The sequence below is a fragment of the Rhea pennata genome, chromosome 26 (assembly GCF_028389875.1).
Source record: "Rhea pennata isolate bPtePen1 chromosome 26, bPtePen1.pri, whole genome shotgun sequence".
Taxonomy (NCBI): Eukaryota; Metazoa; Chordata; class Aves; order Rheiformes; family Rheidae; genus Rhea; species Rhea pennata.
Genome location: NC_084688.1, coordinates 543,599 through 569,295, shown reverse-complemented (window position 1 = coordinate 569,295; position 25,697 = coordinate 543,599). Strand labels below are relative to the sequence as shown.

The following is a 25,697-nucleotide window of genomic DNA, read 5'->3' as shown; positions in this document are numbered from 1 at the left end:
GTCAGGGACGGGTGCCGCCGCGGATCAGCTGGCGGCGGCGGCGGCGGGTCGGGGCTTCGTGCGGGCTGCGGCAGGTAACGTGGCGGCGCCGCGGCGGGGGCCCGCCGGGGCTGGGGGGCCCGCCGGGGCGGGGCGGGGGGCCGCGCCCGCCGGCTCGGGGCCCCAGAGCCGGGGCCCGGGGCCCGGGGCCTCGCGAGAGCGGCGGCACCCCGCTCCAGGGAGGCCCCGGCGGGCCGGGCTGGGCCCGGCCCCGGTGCTCACCGCCGTTCCCCGCAGAGGCCGCGGCGGGGACGTTGCCGCCATGGGGGAGCTCTTCCGCAGCGAGGAGATGACCCTGGCCCAGCTCTTTCTGCAGTCCGAGGCCGCCTACTGCTGTGTCAGCGAGCTGGGCGAGCTGGGGAAGGTCCAGTTCCGCGACGTGAGTAGCTGCCGCTGTGAAAAAAATGCCCAAATCGTCCCAAACGGTGGCTGCCGCCTCCGTTGTTCATGGCCTCGCCGTAGCTGGGCCGTCAGCGAGAAGCTGACGGGCCACAGAGGCGCCTGCTCGTTCACCTCTGGGGCAGTTGGTGCCCTGTGGAGCTAGTGCAGCTCCCGACGGGCCCCCAACGCTTGGACATTGCTGAGGATACTTGTTTCTCTTTGCAGTTGAACCCGGATGTGAATGTATTCCAACGTAAATTTGTTAATGAAGTCAGGAGGTGTGAAGAAATGGACCGAAAGCTAAGTATGTCACTCTCTGATAAGCTTTTAGGTCCATAGCTTTTATAGAAGAAATTAAAGTAGGCTAAACCTGTGTGTTACCAGTGTAAGCCAGTGTTAAAAAGCAAAGCGTTGGCTGGAGAAGTGAAGACTGCCTTCCTATCTTTTGTCAGACAGACTGCCTCCAAGGATTCATTTCCTGGTTGAAAGATGATTTTTAACCCAGTAAGACTACCTTGGAATTGAAAGAATTCACAGCTTTTGATCAGGCTAGATGGAGGTTAAGATGGAGATAAATTGATGTTGAAGTATGTTTGGTTAGCATTAAGAAAAACTGTGTTATCTTTCCAGGGTTTGTTGAGAAGGAGATTAAAAAGGCAAATATTCCCATCATGGACACTGGTGAAAACCCAGAAGTACCTTTTCCCCGTGACATGATTGACTTAGAGGTAATTATGTGTGTTAAGGCCCAAATAGCATTTGATTTTAGATGAAAACAGGGGAAACTAAGAAATAACTGTAGCATTTAGTGGTAAAGATGCATTAGTTGTAGTCCCCAGCTGTCAGTGAAAATGCTAGCCACTCTAATTCACAACAGCATCTATGTTTTACCTGCTCATTTATCCAAATACTTTTAGAACTGAAAGCCTGAATTTTGACTCATTTAAATGGATGAAATTCCCCTCAAATTGTTGGAGCTGCATGATTTATGGTGGGTCTATGTTAAAGTTGATCCAGGGTTTAATGATTTTGGAAAACACTCTGTATAAATGCTGTCTGTAAAAGATTAGCTGAGCACAGAACGTTTAAAGCTGCCTGAAGATAATGACACAGACTGAGATGTGTGTGCCATAGCAGACTAAAGGTAGCATCCATAATTGTGTGTAGACCGCACATGATTATGAAGCGTCTTGTCTGCTATATTGTTGTAATAGGTCTAATAGCACTTATTTACAGAATTATTTTAAGGGCTTTTTTTTTCTTTCTCTCCTTTTCCCATCTTACAGGCAAACTTTGAGAAAATTGAAAATGAGCTTAAAGAAATCAACACAAACCAGGAAGCTCTGAAGAGGAACTTCTTGGAGCTGACAGAGTTAAAATTTATACTACGCAAAACTCAGCAGTTCTTTGATGAGGTCAGAATACCGGAGTGGATTAGTACTTAGGCAGCTGGTTCTTCTCCCCCAGAATGCCATTTTTAATCTCAAATATATTTTTAGTTGCTATTTTGGATTGCAGGGTCATTTTTGTACTTTGTTTAAGAAAGCTTCTTAAATTTTTTTCCATTTTCATGCAGTACACATAGCTACCCATAATTTACATCTTATGACTTTTTTTTCAGTTAATCAGTGCTTTGTCTGAAAATTATGCAAAATACATAAGGCACTAGTAGTTCTTAAAACATGTCAACAGACAAAAATTTGGTGCTACAGTGGGCCCTTTCTTCAACGGATAAGGGTTTCTCTGATATGTATGTGCATAAATAGAGTCATACCTCATTTACACACAGATATTACAATCAATTTCTCCTCAGTCTTTGAACTATTACGCAGAGGTTACTCGTTATATTCATAATACAAAAACCGTTGAAGTTAATGGACTTCTTTGGTTTTATTGGGCCTTTGATCAACCTTGAAGATCTCAGAGGTAAGTTCTGGAGCAAGTTTGTCATTCAAAATCTTCCAGTGTTTTATCTAAGATCGAATAGGTCAGTAAATGTCAGAAGCACTGTGAATTTTTTCTCTCAACCTGAGAATAGCTTCTCTGATGCCATTCATGATACAGTGGCATAGAGCCTGGATGAGAGAAGAAGCTTAATCCTTCATCTTAAAGCTTAACAATTTCAAACTGTAGAAGCTCTTTGTTAAAACTTCAGTGCATGCCTTTTAGGAGGGGAAGGGACATACTCTTGCCCAGTACATGACCAATTCCCTCCAATCCAAGGATTTGATCGGAGAGTTCTTAATGAATCTGGTTTCTGGTATTTACAAAGGCTTTAATCAAGTAGAGCAGGGCTCCTGCAAACTTCAGACCGTTTATCTAACAGACCTTTTTTGGTGCAAGATGCTGCTGCCTGTTGAGACACTGAGGTTGTTCCTGTGCCAATATGAGTTGTAACTGCTGCTAGCATAGATATTGCTGGTGTGATCGGTAATGGGGTTGGTTTTATTACAAATAACTTATCTTCAAGTGTTGAATGTCCACTTACAAGTTACTGGGTCTCTCTGGACAAACAGTGATAACCTGATAATCTGTCACTTAGCTGCATTAAGGTGCCACTGCCTGTCTGTTCTAACTGAATATTGAATAAAACCAAGTGCAGCTAGTGCTGTCTACATTTTTTTAGTTACTCTCCTCTGTGGTGAGAACTAGCTGCTGTTTTTCTTTGAGTACAGTATTAACATACTGACATTTAAAGGTCAAAATCTATTTAGTTCTGAAACAATTACATCAATTCATCTACATAACAGGTACTAATATAAGACTTCAATGAGTTTACCGTTCTGGCCAAAGAAAACTTATATATGCTACTGCTCGTGTTTGATAACTCTTTTTTTTCTAATTGTAAACCAAAATCTTTCCAAAATTATAAACCATACTGCTATATGTAAAAGCAAACTGAACTCCTGATGTATGAAATTCAACACAAGTTTTAAAACTGTAAAACTGCTTTATTTCACACTAAACAGTTCTACCTGAGAGATTCTGACTAGTCCAGGACTTTTGAGCCTTATGCAGTCGAGCTATTTTCCCAGAATATTACATGCTTCATTTCTTCATGCTGTCATTTGCACAGTATTTTCAACACTTGAAGACTTTAATAACCTGTAATTAAGATTGTGCTGTTCATAGCAATAAATTGCACAAGAAATGGCTTACTACTCAAACTACTTTGTGCGTGGCATTTGCTATGCTTACCAGAGTTTGTGCAGTGGGGGAAGGGGAATGGTAGAATTTTTTCGCTTGTTTTTTTTTATGTCCATTCTAGTCAAAGTAGCCATTTCTTGTCTCAACATACCATGTTGATGATTATGATCCTTTTCTCAGTCTTCTTGTCTTTGCTTGTGAGGAGCAGTATGAGCTGGAGAGATTTTTCTGAAAGTTTTGCCATAAGCATCCTAGACTGAACGTAAAAGAAGACTGGAAAAGTAATGGTTAATGGCATGCAGTCCCTTGTCTTTCTTTCCTCTTAACTCTTCTCACCATCTGCTTTTTTTCTTTTTTCTTTTTTTTTTTTTTTTTTTTTTTTTTTTTTTTTTAACATCTGTCATTTCCTTCTGGGCTCTGGATTAATAAATTAGAGGGTGAAATAAATCCCTTTTTAGTTCTTGTGAAAGTGGAATTTGTTTTGTTTCTATGAACTGTAAGGAGCTTGAGTTGTATGCATTGCGTACAGCAATCTAGAACCGTTGTAGAGCAAAACTGCTGCCTTCCTGCTGTGTAGCATTTGGTTTTCTGGCTAAGCAAGGATAGGGAAAATGACAGGTATTTTGAGGCCTTGAAATTAAAGGTGCTGATCTGCCTGAAAAATAAGTAATTTAAAAATATTTAATAATCTGTTTAGTATCACGTGAATGCTTGTTTTTTTTCCGGTCCCAAACAACTCTTTTTTTAAAACAAATCAAACAACTGCTTTGTAGTAACTTTATATTACACTCATTGCTACTAAAAACTCTTATTCAAAGTAAATTTCTAGACAGAGCAGACTCTTGTTTACTTGCATTGTAGATGGATAGCTCTTTCATTTCCTCATAGTCTCTCAATTGTTTATTTCTGATAAATCTCATAATACTGATGTAATTGATCCTTCCAGAACCAGTGTTGCTATCCTGTTCCCCTTCTAAAAAGGGCACCATCACCAAATCAAAGGAGTTTAGAGATAAATTTAAATAACTTATTTTCTTACTATGGAATAAATTATTGTGTATGTAAGTGCATGTTTTGTAAAACTGGTTTGCTCTGTTATATTTAAGCTGTTCTATTTTGTAATTCCAACCCCTCTGCAGGACTTTTTTTTGTTTTATACAGTGTCCTGAATAAAGGACACATAGCCCCAGAAGAGTTGGGAGTAATATTAAACATTTATAAGAATTACTTTCTCAAGTGAGGTGGAGCAAAACTTTTCACATGTGGCATCTTTTTGGTTTTATGTTTTATATGTTAAAATCTGGAGAAAATGAGGTAAGCTTCAATTAGTTTAATGCACACCTTTCAAGAATTATCACAGAGAGTATCTTGACTACTGATAAATACAATACAAGCCTCTTAAAATATTTACCTTTTTCTCATTGTCTTTCCATATCCTGAAATCTTGATATCAAATAATCACTAGAGTGTTTGATCTGTATGTTTTGTTTGGGATAGGAAACTTGCTTATTTTGATTATCTTCTTTATAAAACAAAATTTTAATTCAGTTTATTGGGTATTGTAACAAGTTGACTAAAAAATGAAAGTATCAGAATTTCTCCATGTTGGCTTTTTAAAGTAAATTAGAAATCCATTATTTTTTGTAACATCTGTAAGCTTGTATGGACAAGCAATTGAGCTGCATTTTGTCAGCCTTGCAAAAACTCTCTTTGCCTGTGGTAAATATTTCCCTTTGATGTGCAAGTAAAATGTTTTAGAGATCTTTTGCTAAAATTATTAGACAATTACTGTGTGAATAGAGAAACTGTGGCTGAGTTATTAAACTTGCCATATACTTTTGCAAGACTGCCATGCATGTGTGCATACAGTTTACATGTTCTAGGGTCAAACTCTACCTTCAAGTATATCAAGTACTGCGAGGGTCACCTCCTGCGTACCACAGAGGGTAGAATTTGGTCCTCTGTTTGTGTTAAGGAACTCTTTAATTTTCCTCATTTCATTATATAAGCTGCAGAGGTAGAAATAACTGTGACAAAGGCTTCTGAATGGAGTATGAGCATGGCACACAAGAGGATGTGGTATGAACATCCTTCCTGACTTTAGCTGCTGACACTTACAAGCTATGTTCCTAGGAATTTAAGAATTTTAGGCTGTAAATTAATTGTAATGAATGACATATAAGCTACTTCCCATTTTAATGCCTGGGGTCAAAAAAAAAATCACCAAATTGCCTTAAGCAACATATTTTGTGTGTCTAGCAATAACATGTAAAGTCAGTATGGTAAAATATCTGGAAAAAATAATGGATTTAATCAGAAAGAATGTTCTTGGGTATTATGTGTACTCCCTGGAGGGAGAACTTTTGATGGCCAGGGAAGAAAATTACCATCCAATACTTTCAGGTTTTGTTACTGACTCTTAACTACTTGCTGCATCAGTGTAGCTACAAAGTTGAATCAGTCAGGTTAGCATCACCTGTTTCTAAAACAAATGAGGCATTGCCTTTGCTTTGAAGTGTGGCAGAAGGCTTATAGGCAGGTCTTGTATAACTTCTTGTAAGGCTGCAACCTGGTGAAGTTGCATATTGCTGTAAGCTCACGTAAGCTGTCTATGGAAGACTTACCTGAGCAGTATCCTTCCTATTTGTGTAGGATAGATTACTGAACTATTTCACATGCAAATATAATATCCAAGGACCTCTTAGAAATGCCTGTTGCATCTGGTATGCAGAAAAATGAACGAATAGTGGAAGAGAGAATCTGCATGTCCCTTCATTCTTCATTCCCTCTGCCCCCCCTCAGGACTAATGAGAGTGAGGTTTGTCAGTCTGCTTTGTATCGTTTAAAAAAAATGGTTCTTAGGAACATGACTTGTATTTAAAACTTGATAAATTTGGGGAAATTCTGCCTTTCTTCAGACTTATATACCACACTGCCCCCATGTTCTGTTGCAGCAGTCATCAGATCTTTCTATTGTGGAAGCTTTGCTGAGCCATTCCACTTTCCCTCTTGTTTTTTTCCTTCCTTGTGTGATTCTTGCTCTCTTTTCTATCCTCTAATTTCTCTTTCTGCTATTCTGTGTTCTTTTTTCTTTTCTTTTTCTTTCCCATTTCACAACTGTCTCCTGGTTCCTCATTCCCTGCATGCCACTAACTAGTTTCATTAGATATTAATTGATTTGTGAATTCAGGCTGAATTGCATCATCAGCAGATGGCGGATCCAGACCTGTTGGAGGAATCCTCTTCACTTTTGGAACCAAGCGAGATGGGAAGAGGTGCTCCACTACGACTTGGGTAATGACAATTTAGACTTCTGTCTTGCACTTGTCTGGGTTGCTGCCTAATGTTCAACCCATGGAGTTCATGCTGTTTGGAACACAGCTGTTGCAGAACTAGCAGATGAGTGCTGGTCTAACACTGGCTATTGGTCTCCATTTTTTTTCCTACATAAGTTAAGTTTCCAGTTCCTGATTGTGCTTCAGACATTTTTCTCTGCACAAAAAGTTGTACTATTTTTTTTTCTTTGTAAACCTTTCCTAGTGCTTTTTCAAACAGTCTGAGCCATCACAGCTTTATTTGAATCCAGGAATTATTCTGGTACATAATACTCTGAAATAACTGTGTAACTGTATAGTTCTGGACCCTCCTTATTAGCTGCTTCCAGGCTTCCTTTGTATGTCTGTAATTCTTTTTCTGGACACAGACATTTGAAACAGTGAGGTCCTCTTGAAGCCCACCTAGAACATGGTAGTCTATGGCAGCCTTATCTGCTGTAATCCTTAGCATGTAACTTGCTGGGACCTGTTGAAATGAACAGTAGCAGGTACAGAAGTTGTGTCTATATGTAATTGCTTCTCCTCTGATCGATGATTTTTTTAATTATATTTGCATTTTTATATACAAAGCATATATATGTGTGTGTTAATCAGTTAAATTCTGTTAAACAGTCATAACTTTTGGTATAGTGCAGTTGTTTCTGTTGTGCTTCTGTCCCTTTGTAAGACTTTCCATTTTGCTTAAAGAACTAATTAAAAAACAAGTTTTTTTTTTTTTTTTAGCTTTCGGACTAATGCTAAACTCCAGTAGGCGTCAGTGTTTTGAGTACTAGCCTATGTATGCTTTTCATTGCAGAGCTTAGTTTATACTGTTCCTTTAACAGGTTTGTGGCTGGTGTGATCAACCGTGAACGAATCCCTATGTTTGAGCGCATGCTGTGGCGAGTGTGCCGAGGCAATGTATTCCTGCGTCAAGCAGAAATTGAAAACCCCCTAGAAGATCCTGTAACGGTAAAAGGAACCATCATGTACAGAGGCAAAAGTCTCAAATGAGTAAAAGGTTTTGCTTGTAGGTGTGAGCCTCTGTCTCATAATGGGCTCCACGCAGGCAAACATTTGTATTACTCTTCACAGTATCCATTTGCAGTGTCTGAGGCTTTAACGACAAGTGGTTTCCAGTGTTACTATAAAAAAAAAAAAAAACAGCAGGGTAGGTGATGAATGCTGTTGAAGAGGTTGAACAACTCTGAATTTGGATTGCAGCGTGATGTAGTTGCTTCTCAGGCACAAAGAAAGTGCCACTCCTGTGTGCAGTTCTGAATATGCAGCAAACATCCTTGCAAGACAGGTTCTTTGGGATATTAGTGGTATATGACATCTGTAACTCATTTACTCTGAACTTGGACCTCTTTTTCTTAATTTACTAACCATTAATTTAAATATCCACGTGAGATTTTTTTGGACTTATTACTGGTATAAATGATAAATAATTTTTTTTTGCATTCTGTTTCCTCTTTACTGTTGCCTCAAATTAGCAGACAATGCCTGCACTTTGGGAACTATTGCTCCGGCTTTAAATGGTTAAAAAAGAAAGGCCATAGGCTGCACTGAAACAAAGATGGAAATGTAAAAATTCAACAACTCCTCCTTTGTTTCTGGCAAAAGGCTGACTTGTTCTCTTGTCAACTCCTGCTGGTAGTTGACTTGTTAAATTATCTGTCTGCTAGGGAGAGACTTTGTTCTTATTGTGCAACACTTCCTTAAATTGAGGTTACAGCTAACGTAATTATTCTTGAAACATTATGCTAAGGTTTCCTAAGTAAGGTAGAACAATAACTTGTTAACAAATACAGGAAAGGGGAGCTAGCTACCAAAATAAAAACAGCTGTACAAAGAATGTGCCATGGGCTTCCCTGGAGAATCAAAGTTGTTAAATCTCATTTTCATTTGCTCTTTAGCTTCTTGCTTGATTATGTAGGTGAGCTGACTGCAGTAGGTGATGATACATATTTTGTTGCATCTTTACTGTTTTGGACACTTAGCATTTTTCCCAGATTTTCCTGTTTATTGTATTACATAGAATAGATGATAGATATTCTAGAACATTTGCTTCAGTAAACACAAGTATAATAGGCATCTTCAATATTGAGGCTAAAAGCATTATGTTTCTTTTGAGTGATTCAAAGTCCATTCTTGACTCATTATGCAGATATAATTTCTATATGGACAGATTCAAAGGAAGGGAAAACAGATCTCTTGTAATTTGCTATCATGCTAATTTTTGCGAATAGCTGAGCTGTTACAATTCATTTTCTTCTGTTCTAGGGGGATTATGTGCACAAGTCTGTGTTTATCATCTTTTTCCAAGGTGACCAATTGAAAAATAGAGTCAAGAAGATCTGTGAAGGGTATGAAAGTTACTTTAATGTCTTACAGCTGGACATCATGCTGTGCACAGTAACCATGAAAGAGCACCCTCAAAATGCATATGGAAATGACTTGACATCCATATTTTTTTATCTCCTTATTTCACAGTGATACTAGATATTTTGATGGCAAATAAAACATACCACAAGTACCTCAAACATGTTTTGCAGCCAAATTAGCTGCTCGCCAAGCCTGTAGTGCTCAAAGTAGATGACTGCTTCATTATAGAATGCTTAAAAGCGATTGAGTTGAAGTGTTGAAACTGACTCTTCGACAAACCTTGTATCAGAAATATCAACAATATTCTCACAAGGGAGATCAACAGCTGATTACTTCAGAAACAGCTGCATTGGCATGATAGCAGCACCCTGAATTGGGACAGCTAATCAGCTTCATAACAGTGCCACTGAGAGCCTGATAATGCAGGGGGGAGAGGATTTTCTTCCACTTCCATTTTCTTAAGAATGAATGTTTTAACATTAAGAGTTTGACTCTGTTTTTTAAGAAGCATTCAACTACTGTTTTGGTCGTAAGCAAACTTTTCTATGCTCATTTGATTTAAAGACAGAAACCATGCTAGACAGTTGTTGCTGATCAGGACCTTCTCTTAAAGCACTCCTTGCTTTATTTCTGCGTTTACGCTCAGCCATCTGTTACCCTGACTGGTTTTTCTTCTTTCCATCTTCATTGCTAAGGTGGCTTGCATGTCTTTCAGATTCCGTGCCTCCCTCTACCCCTGCCCAGAAACACCCCAGGAGCGGAAGGAAATGGCTTCTGGCGTCAATACCAGGATTGATGATCTTCAGATGGTAAAATAAATGAGTTCAATGTCTTTTTACACACACATACACACGCTCTTGCACACTTGAATTCATCTTTGGCTCATATTAAAAAAGGAGAATTTCTGGCTCTATTAGATGACCGTAATTTCAGCTAAGCAAAGCATCTTGAAACCAACAGTTCAACAGTGCAAGAAAGATGTTTGGAGACGATATATTTAGTTTCTTTGCAGGGTTTAAGGTCATGGAATGCTTTGATACTTTCCAGAAGGATGAGCAGTTAATTATATACAAGTAAATACAGAGCTGATGCAGAATTGTGTACCAGGGAGCAGAGAAGCAGTGTGTGTGTGTGTGTGTGAAAAGATACCAAGTTTCCAACTCTGAAAACTTGCTTCTCTAAATGCCTGTTTCCTCTACCAGAACTTCAAATATATTTAAATTAGTACTGTTATCTCAAATTGGAAATAAGTTAACTTAAGTTGGTTTTTTTTCTATCTGTCTTTGTATTTTCACATTGTGCTGTCCTGAAGAGTTTCTGCTTTACAACTAATCTTTGTGCAGCAGCCTGAGTGTTGGTAAAACATAATTAGCACACAAAACTACTGGGTACCAGCTCTGCTACATTTGATACTTGCTTTAGGGAAAGGCAGTAAGTCCTCATGCAGAAAACCCGACTGAAGGGATTTGAGCCAGCAGTCAGAAAAAGGTTCAGAAGCTAAAAGGAAAAAAGCTTCACTCTGAACTGTTTTATTTGACACAGATCCTCTCTCAAGTTAGAAGTTATGTAGTGTAGTTGTTTAGTAATTACAAAGTAGGCAAGCATGCAGAAGCAATTTAACAAGCAGAACTCAAAACTGCATGTGAATGCTCTACTCTGTGTTCTAACTTCTACTTTAGTCTCAGACTTTCCAGCCTGGGGACCTGACTTGGCCTGAGTTTAGACACATTCCAGTTGGAAATCACCCTCAGCAAAAAAAAAAAAAAAAAAAAAAAAAATTACTAAAGAGAAAACAAGAAAGTTTCTTTTACGATAATTTTTCTGTGTTTACTTAAGGCAGTGTATGCCCCACTTATAGAACTCTTCTATCTCCTTTTAACCTGGGTGGACAGAAAGAGTTCTCTGACCTCTGAACAGTAGATTGTTTGAAATATCCACTGAACTTGGAGTTGGAGGAGGAAAGTAGTTGAAAAGTATACCTGGAAAGAAGCCTTAAATTGTTCTAGTAGAATAATTAATATGGAGACTTAAGTATATATTGCAAACATGTGGCAGTCTTGTGCACAGAGTGAGGGAAGAGGGTTCTTTCATTCAACATTTGGATAATGCTTGTCTTGTTGGTCAACACTACTTCATTGTGCGTGGTTGTATGCTACAAGTTTTGGCCAATAACCTTGCTTGATCTTTGTCCCACCTCTCTATGAAAGGTGCTGAACCAAACAGAAGATCATCGCCAAAGGGTTTTGCAAGCAGCTGCTAAAAATATCCGTGTCTGGTTCATCAAAGTGCGCAAGATGAAGGCCATCTACCATACCCTGAATCTGTGCAACATTGATGTGACACAAAAGTGCCTGATTGCTGAAGTCTGGTGTCCTGTAGCTGACCTTGATTCTATCCAGTTTGCTCTCAGAAGAGGCACTGTGAGTAATTGCTCTACTGCTCCTGCCTGCTTCTGTTCAAGCAGATTAGCAACAGTCAGCAAACACAACGTGGATTAATTGATTTTTCCCAACTGTGAGTCTCTGAAAACCATTCCTTTGGGCTGTTTATGAGTCAGTGCTCATAAAGTACGTTTTATTTAGCGTGCAGGAATTGTGGCTTGTAGATCATCTGCTGTGTGCCTTACTTTGTTATAAATATCTTGTGTGAACCTTCAAATTCAGGAAAACGACTTACTAGAAAAATTTTCCTGTGTTTGAGTTTGGTACATGTCATTAACTTAGCTGTGCTTTGTAGTCCTGTTGTTTGGATATATAGTGGAACTTACTAAAAGGAGCAGTCCCCAACATAAACAAATTCGCTCTTTAGTCAGATAGATAAGAGTTGGATGTCTTGAAAGTTCTTTCATTTACTGTTTAGAAAAAAATCTTGTATGAGCTTGCATATCTGTCCTAATCAGAGAATGCTCAGCCTATTATGAGTCCTTTTCCTGCTATATCAAATGGAGAACTGTGGAAACTTGGCAAACCTTCTTCAGCTACTCAGGTATTTCTTCATCATGTAAGCAGAATACAATAATGCAAGCTCATAGTTTTCCAAATGCTAACAAGAAAGTAAGTTTTTATTCTGTCCTCCACTGCTCTGAGGGTGGATTTTTCTAATCCTCTTTTCTGTAAACAGGAACACAGTGGATCCACTGTCCCATCTATTTTAAACAGGATGCAAACCAATCAGACCCCACCAACATACAACAAAACTAACAAGTTTACTTCTGGCTTTCAAAACATAGTTGATGCTTACGGCATTGGAACTTACCGGGAGATAAATCCAGGTAAATCCATACTTACAGAAGTCCAAGACGTTATATAGTTTTTTTTTTTTTTTTATTTTTCTTGGTATTTCTTCTTATTGTCTGTCCCTATGAAATTTTCTGATAGTGCAGTTAGTACCTTTCTTTATCACTGGCTTGAAGCAAAGTTCTGCTTACTCAGTTTCAGAGAACTGCTTATGAAATGTATTCCTGCAGAGGCTTGTTAATTCTCATTCTTACAGCTGAATGACTCCCTTTGTGGAACTCCCCAAAAGACCTGGGTGAGACACTGGTTCTCAGGTTTTGCCTGAGGGTCTGAATGCAGCCCACTACACCATTTTAGCATGGGTTGTTTTGATTTCATAAATGTCTGAATAAAGTAATCCCATTCAGCAAAAATACTGACCGCCAGTCGTGCTTTCAGATTTGGGTTAATCAGGTGCAGTAGTGATGAATTCCCAATTACTTTGGGCCAAATCTGTATTTCAGTTCTCAGGACTAAACTGCACTTGCTACAGTATAATTTTTGCATGATTTTACATGTGCTGTCTGGGTTCCAAGTTTATCGTCATCTTATAGTTTACATTTTCTGAAAAAAGTCTTATGAACTTTGGTGACAGAATATAGTTTTCCCTGAACAGTATCAAAGAATGAGGCTTGGGGACCTTTTTAAGAGTTGTCAGTCTCTGCGATGCCACATTACACTCAAGTGCCTGTCTTGCTCCTTCTCAAGTCAGACCTAGCTTAGTCATTCTCTAGGCATTAATAATCAATTATGTCTAAAGGCTACTGAATTTCTTTTGTGGATCACTTCACTGTGTGTTTTTTTTCATGGAGGGGGGATAAATAGGCTCCCTAGTCACTGAGGTTATATATTAACTTGCAAGACCTGATGAACTAAAACCATGAGATGAAACTTTGAAGTTTAACCTAGAAAACAGGTGAGCTGGGCAGTGGGAGAAAAAGTTTCTGTCCTGCAGATAGGATTGAAAAGGCACAGATCTATTTTTCTCACTTGCTGTTTCTTAAGAGCGTGTGTGTGTATTTGTGTGTGTGTTTGTTTCTTTTTTTTCCCTTTTCTGTTTATGTTCAGTCTGGAGTTATTAGGATTGATGACCGCCTTCTGCCCTTTCTGGCTTTCTGGCAAAAGTACGTGTGCTGGGTAGAATGCAGGTCAGCACTTGCAATAGGTCTTGGCAGGGAGCTTTATAAGAATAGAGATGCATATCCTTAAGCACGGAGAATCTATTTCCATCAGTATTAAGAGAGACTAGTAAAGGTGATGGCTGTTAGGGTGGAGGCTGATCCCACTCAGAAGCAGGGGACAAACTTGGGAATTATATGGCTATTTATTTATTTATTCTTACTAAAAAGTAAATAAATTTTACTTAAGTAAATCTGGACTATTCACATACAGTACACTAGGAGTGTTGTTTTCTCTTACAGCACCGTATACAATCATTACCTTCCCATTTCTGTTTGCTGTGATGTTTGGAGACTTCGGCCATGGAATCCTGATGACTCTGATTGCTGTTTGGATGGTACTCAGGGAAAGTCGTATTCTGTCACAGAAAAGTGACAATGAGGTAAGGAGGCAGATCATACTCTGCTTTGCATTTAAAGCAGAGTTACTCACATCTTCCCTTTCTTGACTTGAGAATGCTATTGCTCCTTACATTTGGAATTTGCGAAGCATACAGACAGACTGATGAATCTGTAGGTCACAGACTCAGTAGCATCATTTCATTATAATAGTGAGTTCTTTTTTGTTTTCCTTTCAGACATTTGAAGTTACTCCAGGCTAGTTAGGTGGTTAATTTACAACAGCCTATCTGCCCAAACCCAGTTGGACCATAAAGAGGTTCTGTCACTGCATAATCCCTAATTAATTTATATTTATATGTCTCCAAAGTTTCTTCCCATTTGTTGATCTGGGTGGGTCTTACTTGCTCAGAGCTTAGGCTGATAGGAGGTAAAGCAAGGTTAAGATGTATTGACAGAGTATAGAGAAAGCTGGAACAGTTTGCCCTGTCTTAGTTTGGAACTTATGCTGCTGCCTGGGGTTTGCATCAGTGTGTGGAATGCAGTATTTCCTGTTCAGCCAAACCCAGATTCTCTATGGATGGCCATACTGACCATTCATGCTCTGTATTCAGATTCTGTTTTTGCAGTTCTACCTCCTATAGCCCTAATCCCTGCCATGAGGAAATAGACTTCATGCTTTACTGCACATGGCTGATATTTATCTTGAAACTGACTGATTCAACTGTTCCATCTTTCTAAGAGACCTTGTTCTCATGGAGTGTTTTTTTTTTTTTTTTTTTTTTTTTCCTATTAGATGTTCAACACTGTCTTTAGTGGTCGATACATCATTCTACTAATGGGACTATTCTCCACTTACACGGGCCTCATCTATAATGACTGCTTCTCCAAGTCTCTCAATATGTTTGGTTCATCGTGGAGTGTCCGGCCAATGTTCTCAAGCAATTGGACGTGAGTAAACAGTTAATAACTAGATAGAGTGACACTGATAAGAGTGACTTATCTTTCCACATCTTCTTCCCAGCTTGGGGGGTGTGAGGGGGAGATTTTTGAACTCAGCCTCAGGTTGAATTGGAAGATAGGTGTAAGTCTGATATCTGTCGAGTTTCTAATTAGCTTATTTTCATGAAACTTAAAGTTACTGCTTAGTACCTTTCTCCTCACAGACATAGCAAAATTCCTGACCACTGCATCTTTTTTTCTTGTGACACTGAATAATGGGTCAGATAGGTTTGTTACTCATTTGGCAAATCTCTATGGCCATGTAGGAAGCTTATAACTTTCTCAATTTGATATATTCGTGCCTTGCCCAAGAGAAGGATGCTAGTATTTTTAAAAGAAAGACGTAAAAATTGCTTGTGTTAATGTTTGAATAATCTACTTATACCCAAACAGAGAGCAACTGCTTGAGACTACCCCTCTGCTCCAGCTGAACCCTGCTATTCCAGGGGTGTTTGGTGGACCCTATCCTTTTGGCATTGACCCAGTAAGAGCTCTTCTTTCTGTGCTGTCTTTTAAGAATGTCCTCTGTGTAAACAGAAAAGCACTTGTCCACTACAGTATGAAAGAATTCCATGCACCATCCATCCCCTTAGCAAGCTCAGTATGCCTGTTGCTGGGAATGCTCATCAATGATAAAAATGAATCTGGTTCCTATTGAGACACTAGATTTGGGATAGAGGGACTTGCTCTCAGAACCATAAAAGGCTTCCTGTTCATTCTTTCTATCCTGCAGTATTTTAACCAACTCTGACATGAGACTTACAAGACACTTTACTGAGTTACCATTTTACCTTAGAAAAATTTAAAAGTTGCATCTTTTGTCAGTCTTGGAAATGTAAATTTCTAAGTAATCTTGTCATTTCCTAGCTGTTTAGATCAATAACACTGCTCTTTATGTTTATAACATATGATACAAAAAATGCATGTGTTCTGCATCAAAGAGCAAGTACAAAAAAATAGAACTATGTTTAATTGCTCATTAAAATGGGTAACAATAGGGTTTTTTTTGTCAAGTTTGCAGCCAATTGGCTTATTTCCTGCAACTTTTACCTAACTTAAAATTAAGCAAGTTTGAACCTTGCTTTGGTGGTGGGATCAGTCATTGTAAGACAGTATTCCTATCTTAAAAGGTTGGCTGCTACTTTCCCAAAGAGATGTGTGTGACAAATGCATCTTTATAAACTGCTCTTGCATTCACCTCTGATTCCTTTTACTTGGTGTTTGGCTTATTCAGTGTTGTTTTTTTCACAGATTTGGAATATTGCCACCAACAAGCTGGCCTTCCTCAATTCGTTTAAGATGAAAATGTCTGTGATTCTTGGCATTATCCACATGCTCTTTGGTGTCACATTGAGTCTTCTCAACCATATGTAAGTGCTTTACTCTATTTTTGTGGAGAAGTAGGGATGACAGATTTTCTTAGGGTGGACTGCATGTATTACTTTAAGAAGCAAGAGTCTATTGGAAACTACTTTAATCTATTGGAAACTACCTTTTTGTTGAAGTATAATACATTATCTTTTTTGTGTGCGTATGTATAATATTGTGTGTCAGGTAGTTACTATATTTTAGTCCCAGCTATTACTGGAATGCTTAGCTTTTGCAGTTCTGTTCTAGAGACTTTTTGTTCTAGAGAATTTTTTCTTATACTTATTAAAAGCTTGTCTTCTTACACCTACATCATGCTAACCAAATGTAATTTTAAACTCTCCATTTTCTTCTGTAGCTATTTCAAGAAGCCGTTGAATATATACCTTGGATTTATTCCAGAAATTATTTTCATGTCATCACTCTTTGGATACCTTGTTATTCTCATTTTCTACAAATGGACAGCCTATGATGCTCACACATCAAAAGATGCACCCAGCCTTTTAATACATTTTATCAACATGTTTCTGTTCTCCTATAGTGATACCAGTAACAAGATGCTTTATAAAGGCCAGGTATATGTTCTTGCTAGAATGATAAGATCAGAAAAGCTTCATGATATTAGAGATTTTCTTTGATCATATATAATAATTGTAAAATCAAGCATGAAACAATTTTTCTTAATGATAGAGGAAACATGGCATCACTTTCAAAGGAGGACAGTATGTAATGATGAAGATGGAAGGAATGATTCTTATACAGGAAATTTGTATCAGTTTGAACATAAGTCACCTCTGGCCCCAGAACATTTGGGCTCAGCTTAATAGTGGAATGTGATCAGGACTATTGTCTTGCATCCTTATCTATAATGTGGTGCCTCTGAGCTCAGCTAAGATGTTAACACCATCTCCTCCTAGCACTATTGGACATCTGCCAAGTTGCGATTCTCTGCAGAATCATTTGGATTTTCCCTAATCTAAACCAGTAGCAGCATTACTTGCGCTGTGCAGTCAGATGGGACAGCTGCAAGCAGGCATCAAGTATGGTGCCTGTCAATGTCCCAGGAAGAGAGAGAAATATTGTGAAGCATATGCATGCTCTGGGAATTCAGTCATTCAGTGTTACTTGCATGAGACTTCTTGCTAGTGATTTCTTTTTTTTAACACAGACTGCCACTATATCATCCAAGACTGTTTCTTTTACAGAAAGGGCTCCAGTGTTTCCTTGTGGTGGTGGCGTTACTGTGTGTGCCATGGATGCTGATAGCTAAACCCCTGGTCCTTCGCCATCAGTATTTAAGGAGAAAGCACTTGGTGGGTGACTACCTCTTATATTTTGAATATAAAAACTAATTACAGCTGAAAAGCTATGCTCTTTAGCCTTATCTTGGATATATAGGTTCACACTGTATTGTGACCTGTAAAAACCTCTTTGCACATCCCTAGGCATAAAAGCAAGTGGGTTTTGCAGGAGACAAAGTATTACCTACGTGCTTCTCAGATCTGGATCCAGCATCAAATCTGCTTTAGAAAAACCTGTATGATGGTAATGATAAATATATCTGGCTTGGATGTAGTCAGCTGGTTCAGGAACACAGTCTTACTGGTTACTGGATGCATTTATGTGCCTTTGCTAGGTTGACAATGTAGAAGCAGAGATATAAGTTTAAGTGGCTGATAAACTTATCAGCCATCTTCATTAAAGTAGTTTGAATGCGTTTAAAAAAAATCAAGCTTACGCAGTCATTATGTGAGAGGTTATCTCTTGGAATACTATCTAGATTTCCAACTGTGTACTATCAAATATCTCTATATAAAATACAGGTACCTGGCACACGTGCACTGAGGATACTTGAAAATTCTCCCTGCATGTATGGCAGACAGCTTTTAGGATGTTAAGTGAGTCAAAGAACAGTTTAGTTAAAGACACTCCCTCTCCCTTCTCTGACCATCTTTCATCCTCCCATGTCCCCTCCATTCGTCTCCCTTTCTCTTTTTTTTTCTTCCTCCTCCCCTTCTTTTCTTCCATTCACTATCAGGAAGGGCAACCCGTGGAGGCCCAAGTCAGCACAGTTCCGAACGAGCAGGCACTAGAGGCAGCAGCGGCTGCAACAGTGAGTGGATTTAAAAATCACGTGATGGATTTAAAGATGGGAGTTGGCTTTATATATCTAATTATCAAAAGAGCATGGAATGTATCTGAATTTCATAATTGAGTGACAACTGCACCTTTAGGGTGAAAGCCTTTCTCTTGGAAAGAGTAAAGTTCAGCAAAATTGATACATTCTGGAATAACTACCTGACTGAAGGATAATAGTTAAATATGCACATAACATATGCACAGTAGTTAAATATGCAGACACACTTCTCTGAAGGAGTGTTGGTGAAATCAAAACATGCAGAGCAGCACAAGAATACTTTAGGTTAAATTCCCTTCCCCCCCCCCCCTCTTGTTCTTGCATATTTGTTTAAGCTAAATCAAGACTCATCTCTTTGAAGCATTTTTGTTTGCATTATGTGTTTACAAACATCATGCTTAATGTGATGACCTCCCAACAACTTCTTATCAACAGTTACTAACTTTTTGACATCTGTGCCTTTATAGACACTTAGACTTGATAATATTATGAAACAGTTATGTTCAAACAACCCTATCATTAGCAGATGTTTCTGTTTTTCTGTGTCTGAATGGCATAGACAACCCTCTACACCCAAAACTGTCTAGAGTGAAGATTGCAGCAGCTCTGACCTTTGTCCTTTCACTAGTACTGCGTATTTCAAATTGTTTCTAGTTGTGAGTGCTGCCTATCTAACTGGGAAGCTTAAATTTCACAAACTTTCTGAAGCAAGCTGTGCACTTGTTAAAAGTACTTTTGAGGTAATTTTTGTAGCTATTAGTCAATGTTTCCATCACAAACTTTTAAACAGCCTTACAGAAAGCACAAAAAATTACAATGGATCTTTCGTGCATGGTCCAGCCAATATATTAAGTGTATTTCAGAGTAAAAGAAGCTGTGAGCAAAGATCTTTATGATCTTTGGATGAGGTATAGTTAGAAGTATGAAATAAATGATTGTCAAGTATGAGGGAAAAGCTGTATAAATACAAATTCACACAGGCGAGAAATAAGAATAGAATACTAATATTGATCATCAGTAACTTGTAATGTTTCAAAGATGCTGAAATTCCTGATAAAATCATTGTCTTACCTACAATTGTATTCTAATTTATTTTTTTCACTTTATTTCCATAGCATATATGTCTGCTTTGTTTGTTTTTAGAAAAAAACTAATGCAGTCTTTAATTCACAGTTTGTGCAAATTCCAGTCTTAAGCATTCAGCAGCCATTTTGTTGGTATACTAGAGTTACAAACGGTGAAAGACAGGTCAGTCTTAAGCCTCCTTGATTTGCCCAGTCATCCCTAAATGTATGAAGTCTTAATGTTTTGAGTTAGCCTGTTTACATTCCATGTCACAGATGTTCCCAGTATAATGCTAAAGTTGTATGTAAGGCTTTTATTTCCACTCATGGCATTTGTTTACCCTCTAGGTGGGTCAGGCTCAAAGGTTTTGATTTATAGTGCCTCAGATCAGTCATAAGCGTTTTTTGTCTTTGGGGCATCTGGAAGGAAACAGAAGTCCTGCTGTACCATGCACATAGCTGCTTGCTGATCAGAATTCCAAAAACAGAGATGTGCAAATTAGGCCTTCATTGTCCAGTATGCATTCCCAATGCCTAAAAGCTCTGCTTGAAGACACTGTCGGATGATGAAAGGTTGTGTGTCCTTTCTTGGTAGTAGTAAGATGCTATGGAGGAGGAAGCCTGCCTTAAATCCGATGTAACTATGCAATGGTTACAGTTGCCAAGTGAGGTACTCTTGAGTACATCAGAAGAAAACATTAGAAGCAAAGTTTCAACATGGTTTGTGGATTATTCTTTCCTATTAAAAGTGTAATTGAGTGAGGCTATCTCAGATGCTGAATGTAGAACAAATATCTATAAAAGGAATTGTTTGCACAATGTAAAATTTCTGAGTAAGGGAAAGTGATTTTTCCAATATGCCTGATACACTTATGGGGGGAGCAAGTTGTGTGTGTACGTATATCCATGTGTATACACATACACACACATACATACTAGGGTCAGTCTATTCTGCTTTGAGTTGCCTCTATGTGACTTGTTTCGTTTAAAACAGCAATGATGTTTCAGTCAGTTTCTAAGTGCCTGTCCAACAGTTGTTGTGCAAAATGTTGGTTTGTTGCACATCAGTTCCAGCCAATGTCCTCTTGAACTGTGTGGCTTTTACTCAGGGTTACAATTACTTTGTAGAAATATATCAAGTATTCATTCAGACAAACTTTTTTCCTCAGCCCTAGCAGGAGTGAGCATCTTTCCCATTCAAGCTGGGGAAGAGTTATACAGCTGTTTTCACCTGGGCCTCAATATTTTTTTTTTCTTCTGTGAGCTGCTGCTGCTTTTGGAGTCGTAACATCCACTATTGCAGTAAACAATTAATGACGCTTTGCTCTTTCTTTTCTTGCATGCATTAGGGAACACACAACTTTGGCGGGATCCGGGTGGGCAATGGACCAACTGAGGAGGATGCTGAGATCATTCAACATGACCAGTTATCTACTCATTCTGAGGAAGGGGAAGAGGTAAGCACCTGATCATCTTCTGTCTCAGGCCAATGCACTTGGCAGAAGGTGCTGACTTTTTGCCTCTGTCTCCTGATTTCCAAGTTCTTAAAACTAAATAGGAATATTTTCAGTGCAATATTTTCATAACAGTGAAGTATTATAGACTTCTGGTCCTTCCTAGGACTTGGGGGGGGGGGGGGTTGAGAGGAGGGGGGAAGTAATTTGCAGATAAAGTGACATGTGGCTTTGTCTGCCCTCATTAGTTTGTCTGCTCTCATTACTCAGAACCATCACCTAATAGGCTACACAGCAAGAGTTGCACAGTACTCCCAGATGGCTTATTCAACTTACGCTCTCACTGAAGTACAATGCATTTGTGCTACTCATTTGTTTCTCCAGAGTTAGCCAAAATCCAAGTGCTATATTTTTGGAATAATGAAATCTTGTTTACTTGTTCATTTTGACTGCTGAGGATAATAACTACTTTGCGTTACCACTGGTAGAGAAGAAAACAGAATTAATCTCACTTATTCTGGGAGCATTCTGATTCCTCTAACAGTTCCCCAGCATTATGTTGCCTCTGCAGTGCATGAAATATGTAACTGCTTTACTGTGTCATGTTCAGGAGAAAATTCTTGAATGTGTTCATGATTAATGATGTGATTTGGACACTGCACTAAATGTAAACTTATGTTTTCAAGCCTACAGAGGATGAGGTGGTAAGACTACAGCCAGCTTTGCATTCATGTGTATATGGAATGTTTCCCATTGATATAAATCACATGATGAACTAAACATGTTATGTCATGACATCCTGTTTTCCAAAAAATCTAGTTGTTTACATGTTACAGGCCATTTTTAATTCTTCATACAATGCTACCTCCATTAACAGACCTTTAATTACTTCATCTGTTTAGTTTGTTCGTCTTGCCATCTCCTGACTGAAGATCTTTCTTAGTTTTCCTGGAAAACTGTTAATTCAGAGGTCTGAATCTGAAAAGTTTATACTTCTAAGCTTTTGAAGAAGCAAGTCTCATCTGCTTTATGTTGTGTCATTGGTAATTCTTGACTACTATAAACTATCTACAGGATGGGGAGATAAAATAGTGTTGGTGTACCTGTATCATAAACATATGAAAAATGCGTAAAGCTACAAAGTGTATGCCAAAGCAAACCTGCTCATTCTCCCACTGCCTAGCATAAGCAGTAACTCTCTTCAGCAGCTACATGTAGCTGTAAGTGGTCATTGTTTAAATATTTATCATATTCCATTTTCTGTATGTTGATTTGCCACGTGTGCTGAGAGGTGGTACTATTGACCAAAGCAGGCTTTATCAAAGAACTTTGCAGTTCATATTCTGTGGGAGAGAGGACTAGGCTTTTGACAGCTGATTTAACTTAGTTGTATGAAATACTTATTGCCCTTGATACATCAGGGGAGAAAAAAGAATATAAATAGCTTGTTGTGCATATCTAGAACATGAATCACTTGATGTCCTTAAAACTTAGTGTTCACTTAACTTAAATATGAGCAGTTTCTAAAACATGAATTAAATCTAAAGTGTAGAGAATGATTTCCCAAGCTGCAATGTAAGAAACTGTCCTACATGACTAATTTTCTTGTGAGTTCTTTTCATTTATTTCAAAAAAATTACCAATACACAGAGACTTTGCCGATGAGTGCTGCACAGATGTGACTTTTTCAAGATCATTTTGTGCATTATTGTTGCTTTCAAAAGAGCAAGTTCCTATCTTGCAAGATGTTCTTGTTGATCCTGTAGCAAAGCTACATACACAGTATTTACTTGGGCTTTATTATTATTTGTGTAAAGAAAAGCATTATTTGTAATAGTATCTCCTTTTTTGTAGAAATGTATACAATTTACCAGTGAATTCATATAAATACCATCTTGTTGCTGAACAGTCTTTTCCAGGCGAAGTCCGTGGCTGATTTTAAAATATCTTTCTTTAATACAATAGAATGCGAAAACAATAATATTCAAGGTACAGCAATTGGACAATCTTTCTACAAAACCTAGCAAGAGAAGACAATTCAGTTATCAGTCCATATATATAATGGACATGCTAAAGTAAACAATGTTGGGTAACCAGGAGAAGACAGTTATCAGTGTCTGACTTCAAACATAATGCCTAGATAATAGCCCAACGTAGTATGCTCATTCCTAAGTTGACCAGCACTTGCTGCTAATGAAGTCTTGCAACTTTGTTTTCTGTTTTTTTTTTTTTTCAGTTTGACTTTGGTGATACTGTGGTATACCAAGCTATCCACACCATTGAATACTGCCTGGGGTGCATTTCAAATACTGCATCCTACTTGAGGCTCTGGGCTCTTAGCTTAGCCCATGCACGTGAGTATTGTATCCAAAGTGGAAGTTTGAATCAGTTTCACAGATCAACCTGGACAAAGGTGTTTGGTGAAGGCAGGAATGCAAGTAACTTCCCCACTCTGTAGTATCAGGCACTGCTGCAACAGAACAGAAGTGTGTGTGCATTAGCTGGTGGTGATTAGGTCTAAACACCTAATTGTGTCTAGTTACACAGTACTCTCCTAAAAGCTGCCTGGATCTAGAGGGGATAGATGGAGTTCAAAGCACTGAATAAAACAAATGACTGCTGAGCAAGGACTTTGCCCTGCACTACGAACAATTATTGGAGGCAATGATTCTGAAGTACTGGGCCACAAAAACGGTTGTCCCTCTTAAATTTCCAAAGTAGAGGGGAAAAATTTGCACTGTTTCATTGCAGTGGGAGTTTAACTGATTTTATTTTTTGCTTTATAAGTAAACTGTAACCCTTCTTTTCTGGTTGAATTCTCTGAAATGTGCCATTTCCTCCCTTTTCTCTTCACAGAGCTCTCGGAAGTGCTGTGGACCATGGTGATCCACACTGGCCTTAGCGTGAGGAGTCTAGGTGGAGGCTTTGGCCTTGTCTTCATATTTGCCGCCTTTGCTACCCTAACAGTAGCAATTCTTCTGGTCATGGAGGGCCTGTCTGCTTTTCTCCATGCTCTTCGCTTGCACTGGTGAGTTACTGGAATGCCCAGAAATTTCAAAGCTCTTCACAGCAAGAAAATTGCCACCAGATAGACTATCTGCAGAAATGCCATCTTCTGGAAAGTTGTATTGACCTTAACACAGTGTCACAGTGTAACCCTTTACCCCAAATCTATAAAATCAGAGTAATGGATAATACTGAGCTGAGATGAGCAATATTCAGAAGTGCCACAAATATTATCTAAATGTCCTGCAGCAGATGGCCCCTGACAGCATAAAGTCTTTAAAAGACTCATAGCCTTCACTCTTTATTCCCAGTAATATAACACACTCTTCTGTTAACTTGCGTAAACTTTGCTTAGGAATTGTGAGGAGTAACTATTCTGCGCTTAAATTTAACTAAAGCTGTGTAAGCAGCAGGTTAGGGAAGGTTGTGCAAATGGATGAGTGCTTGTGGCTTTCAGTAGGATTTTTTCATTCTGCCCTTTGGTTCCTTGCCTGGTTCTAACATTTCTTTAATGCACAATAGTGACTGAATATCATTTCTTTCATATCTAGTCTGTCCTTTTGCAAGGAAAGCTGAATGTCACTGTTTGAATTGGAAATGTGAAGGGACAAGCAGTAAAATGAGATTACAAATCAATATGTCTAGGTTATAGTTTTCTGAAAATGAATGCTCACCTCTAAATATCATTATCTTAAGAAATTATACAAATTTATGAACAGGATAATTAAATTTAGTCTTAAATATATTTAATAAGGCTGTATTTGCTGTTTTACAGTTGGAAGGCAAAATCTGGGACTACAAACTTGCAAATCAGTTCAAAATGAACTGTATAAACTGTTTTAAAAATCTCTGAGCTGTGAGCTCTTGTATGCTTTTGATTCCTGAACTGTACCTCTTTGTCAGATTCTTCACTATTACCTGCATAGAGGATGAATGGTGCATGTGGTCGTCGTCTTAATAAGAGCTTGTATAGAAGAGGGACAACTTTGCCTGTCTCCCTTTTGGGGTGCTGTAGAACATTAGCCATTTGCTATTGTCTAGTCGCTGCTACTTGGTTAGCCCCTTTCCCATGATCCTTAATCTCCTGAGTATGCAGGCAGCCAGGAAAGAAGAAGGAGTTACTCACTACCGCACTTCTCACTTTCTCTGCACACAAGCATGGAAAGTGTTCAAGGGCTTTCTCTAATGCATATATAAGAGCACTTACTGTTCCACTTCAGATTCCATCTGGTTAGTGCTTTGGTGTGATCAAAGCAGCAGCATGTCCTCTAGAAATTCTCTTCAAACTAAATTTTAGCACTGAGGAAGTGTAAGTCTATTCTTTTGCTCTGGAGAGTTCTGATTGCTGCCATCTCTTCTTGGTAATTTCTTTCCTGGTAGGCCAGAAGAACAAAGTGAAGCTTTGTGAAGTTCCATGAAGTTCACAAGAAATATCTTGCCTAGCTTAAATGGGAGGGAAATCCTGTTCCAAGCAGTTTTTAATAAATAAATAATTCTGTAAGGAAGTCAGTATCATTTTGAATTTCTGACAGATTAAAAAAAAAAAAGGCAGCTGCAGCCTTTTCATACTTTCTTGAACTTTGAGGGAAGGAGAATACTCTCCTT

The 25,697-nt window shown here is 38.6% G+C and overlaps 1 protein-coding gene across 3 annotated transcripts in view; it reads left to right on the top strand.

The window, feature by feature from the left end:
- The window catches only part of ATP6V0A1 (ATPase H+ transporting V0 subunit a1), a 32,680-nt gene continuing 6,983 nt past the window's right edge, over nt 1–25,697 (top strand). Inside the window, exons 1-21 of one of the 3 annotated variants that reach the window (XM_062595672.1) lie at nt 1–74; nt 277–418; nt 646–724; nt 1,051–1,148; nt 1,707–1,835; nt 6,779–6,861; nt 7,727–7,853; nt 9,168–9,250; nt 9,985–10,078; nt 11,477–11,689; nt 12,390–12,540; nt 13,966–14,105; nt 14,858–15,012; nt 15,457–15,547; nt 16,315–16,433; nt 16,790–17,006; nt 17,637–17,744; nt 18,470–18,544; nt 20,982–21,089; nt 23,323–23,440; nt 23,943–24,114. In XM_062595672.1, coding sequence (XP_062451656.1) covers nt 302–418; nt 646–724; nt 1,051–1,148; nt 1,707–1,835; nt 6,779–6,861; nt 7,727–7,853; nt 9,168–9,250; nt 9,985–10,078; nt 11,477–11,689; nt 12,390–12,540; nt 13,966–14,105; nt 14,858–15,012; nt 15,457–15,547; nt 16,315–16,433; nt 16,790–17,006; nt 17,637–17,744; nt 18,470–18,544; nt 20,982–21,089; nt 23,323–23,440; nt 23,943–24,114 — 2,477 coding nt within the window. In that variant the 5' untranslated portion in view covers nt 1–74; nt 277–301. Of the gene's footprint in view, nt 75–276; nt 419–645; nt 725–1,050; nt 1,149–1,706; nt 1,836–1,910; nt 2,347–6,757; nt 6,862–7,726; nt 7,854–9,167; nt 9,251–9,984; nt 10,079–11,476; nt 11,690–12,389; nt 12,541–13,965; nt 14,106–14,857; nt 15,013–15,456; nt 15,548–16,314; nt 16,434–16,789; nt 17,007–17,636; nt 17,745–18,469; nt 18,545–20,981; nt 21,090–23,322; nt 23,441–23,942; nt 24,115–25,697 lie in introns of those variants that run through there. The other 2 variants (XM_062595670.1, XM_062595671.1) reach the window with 2 other exon arrangements.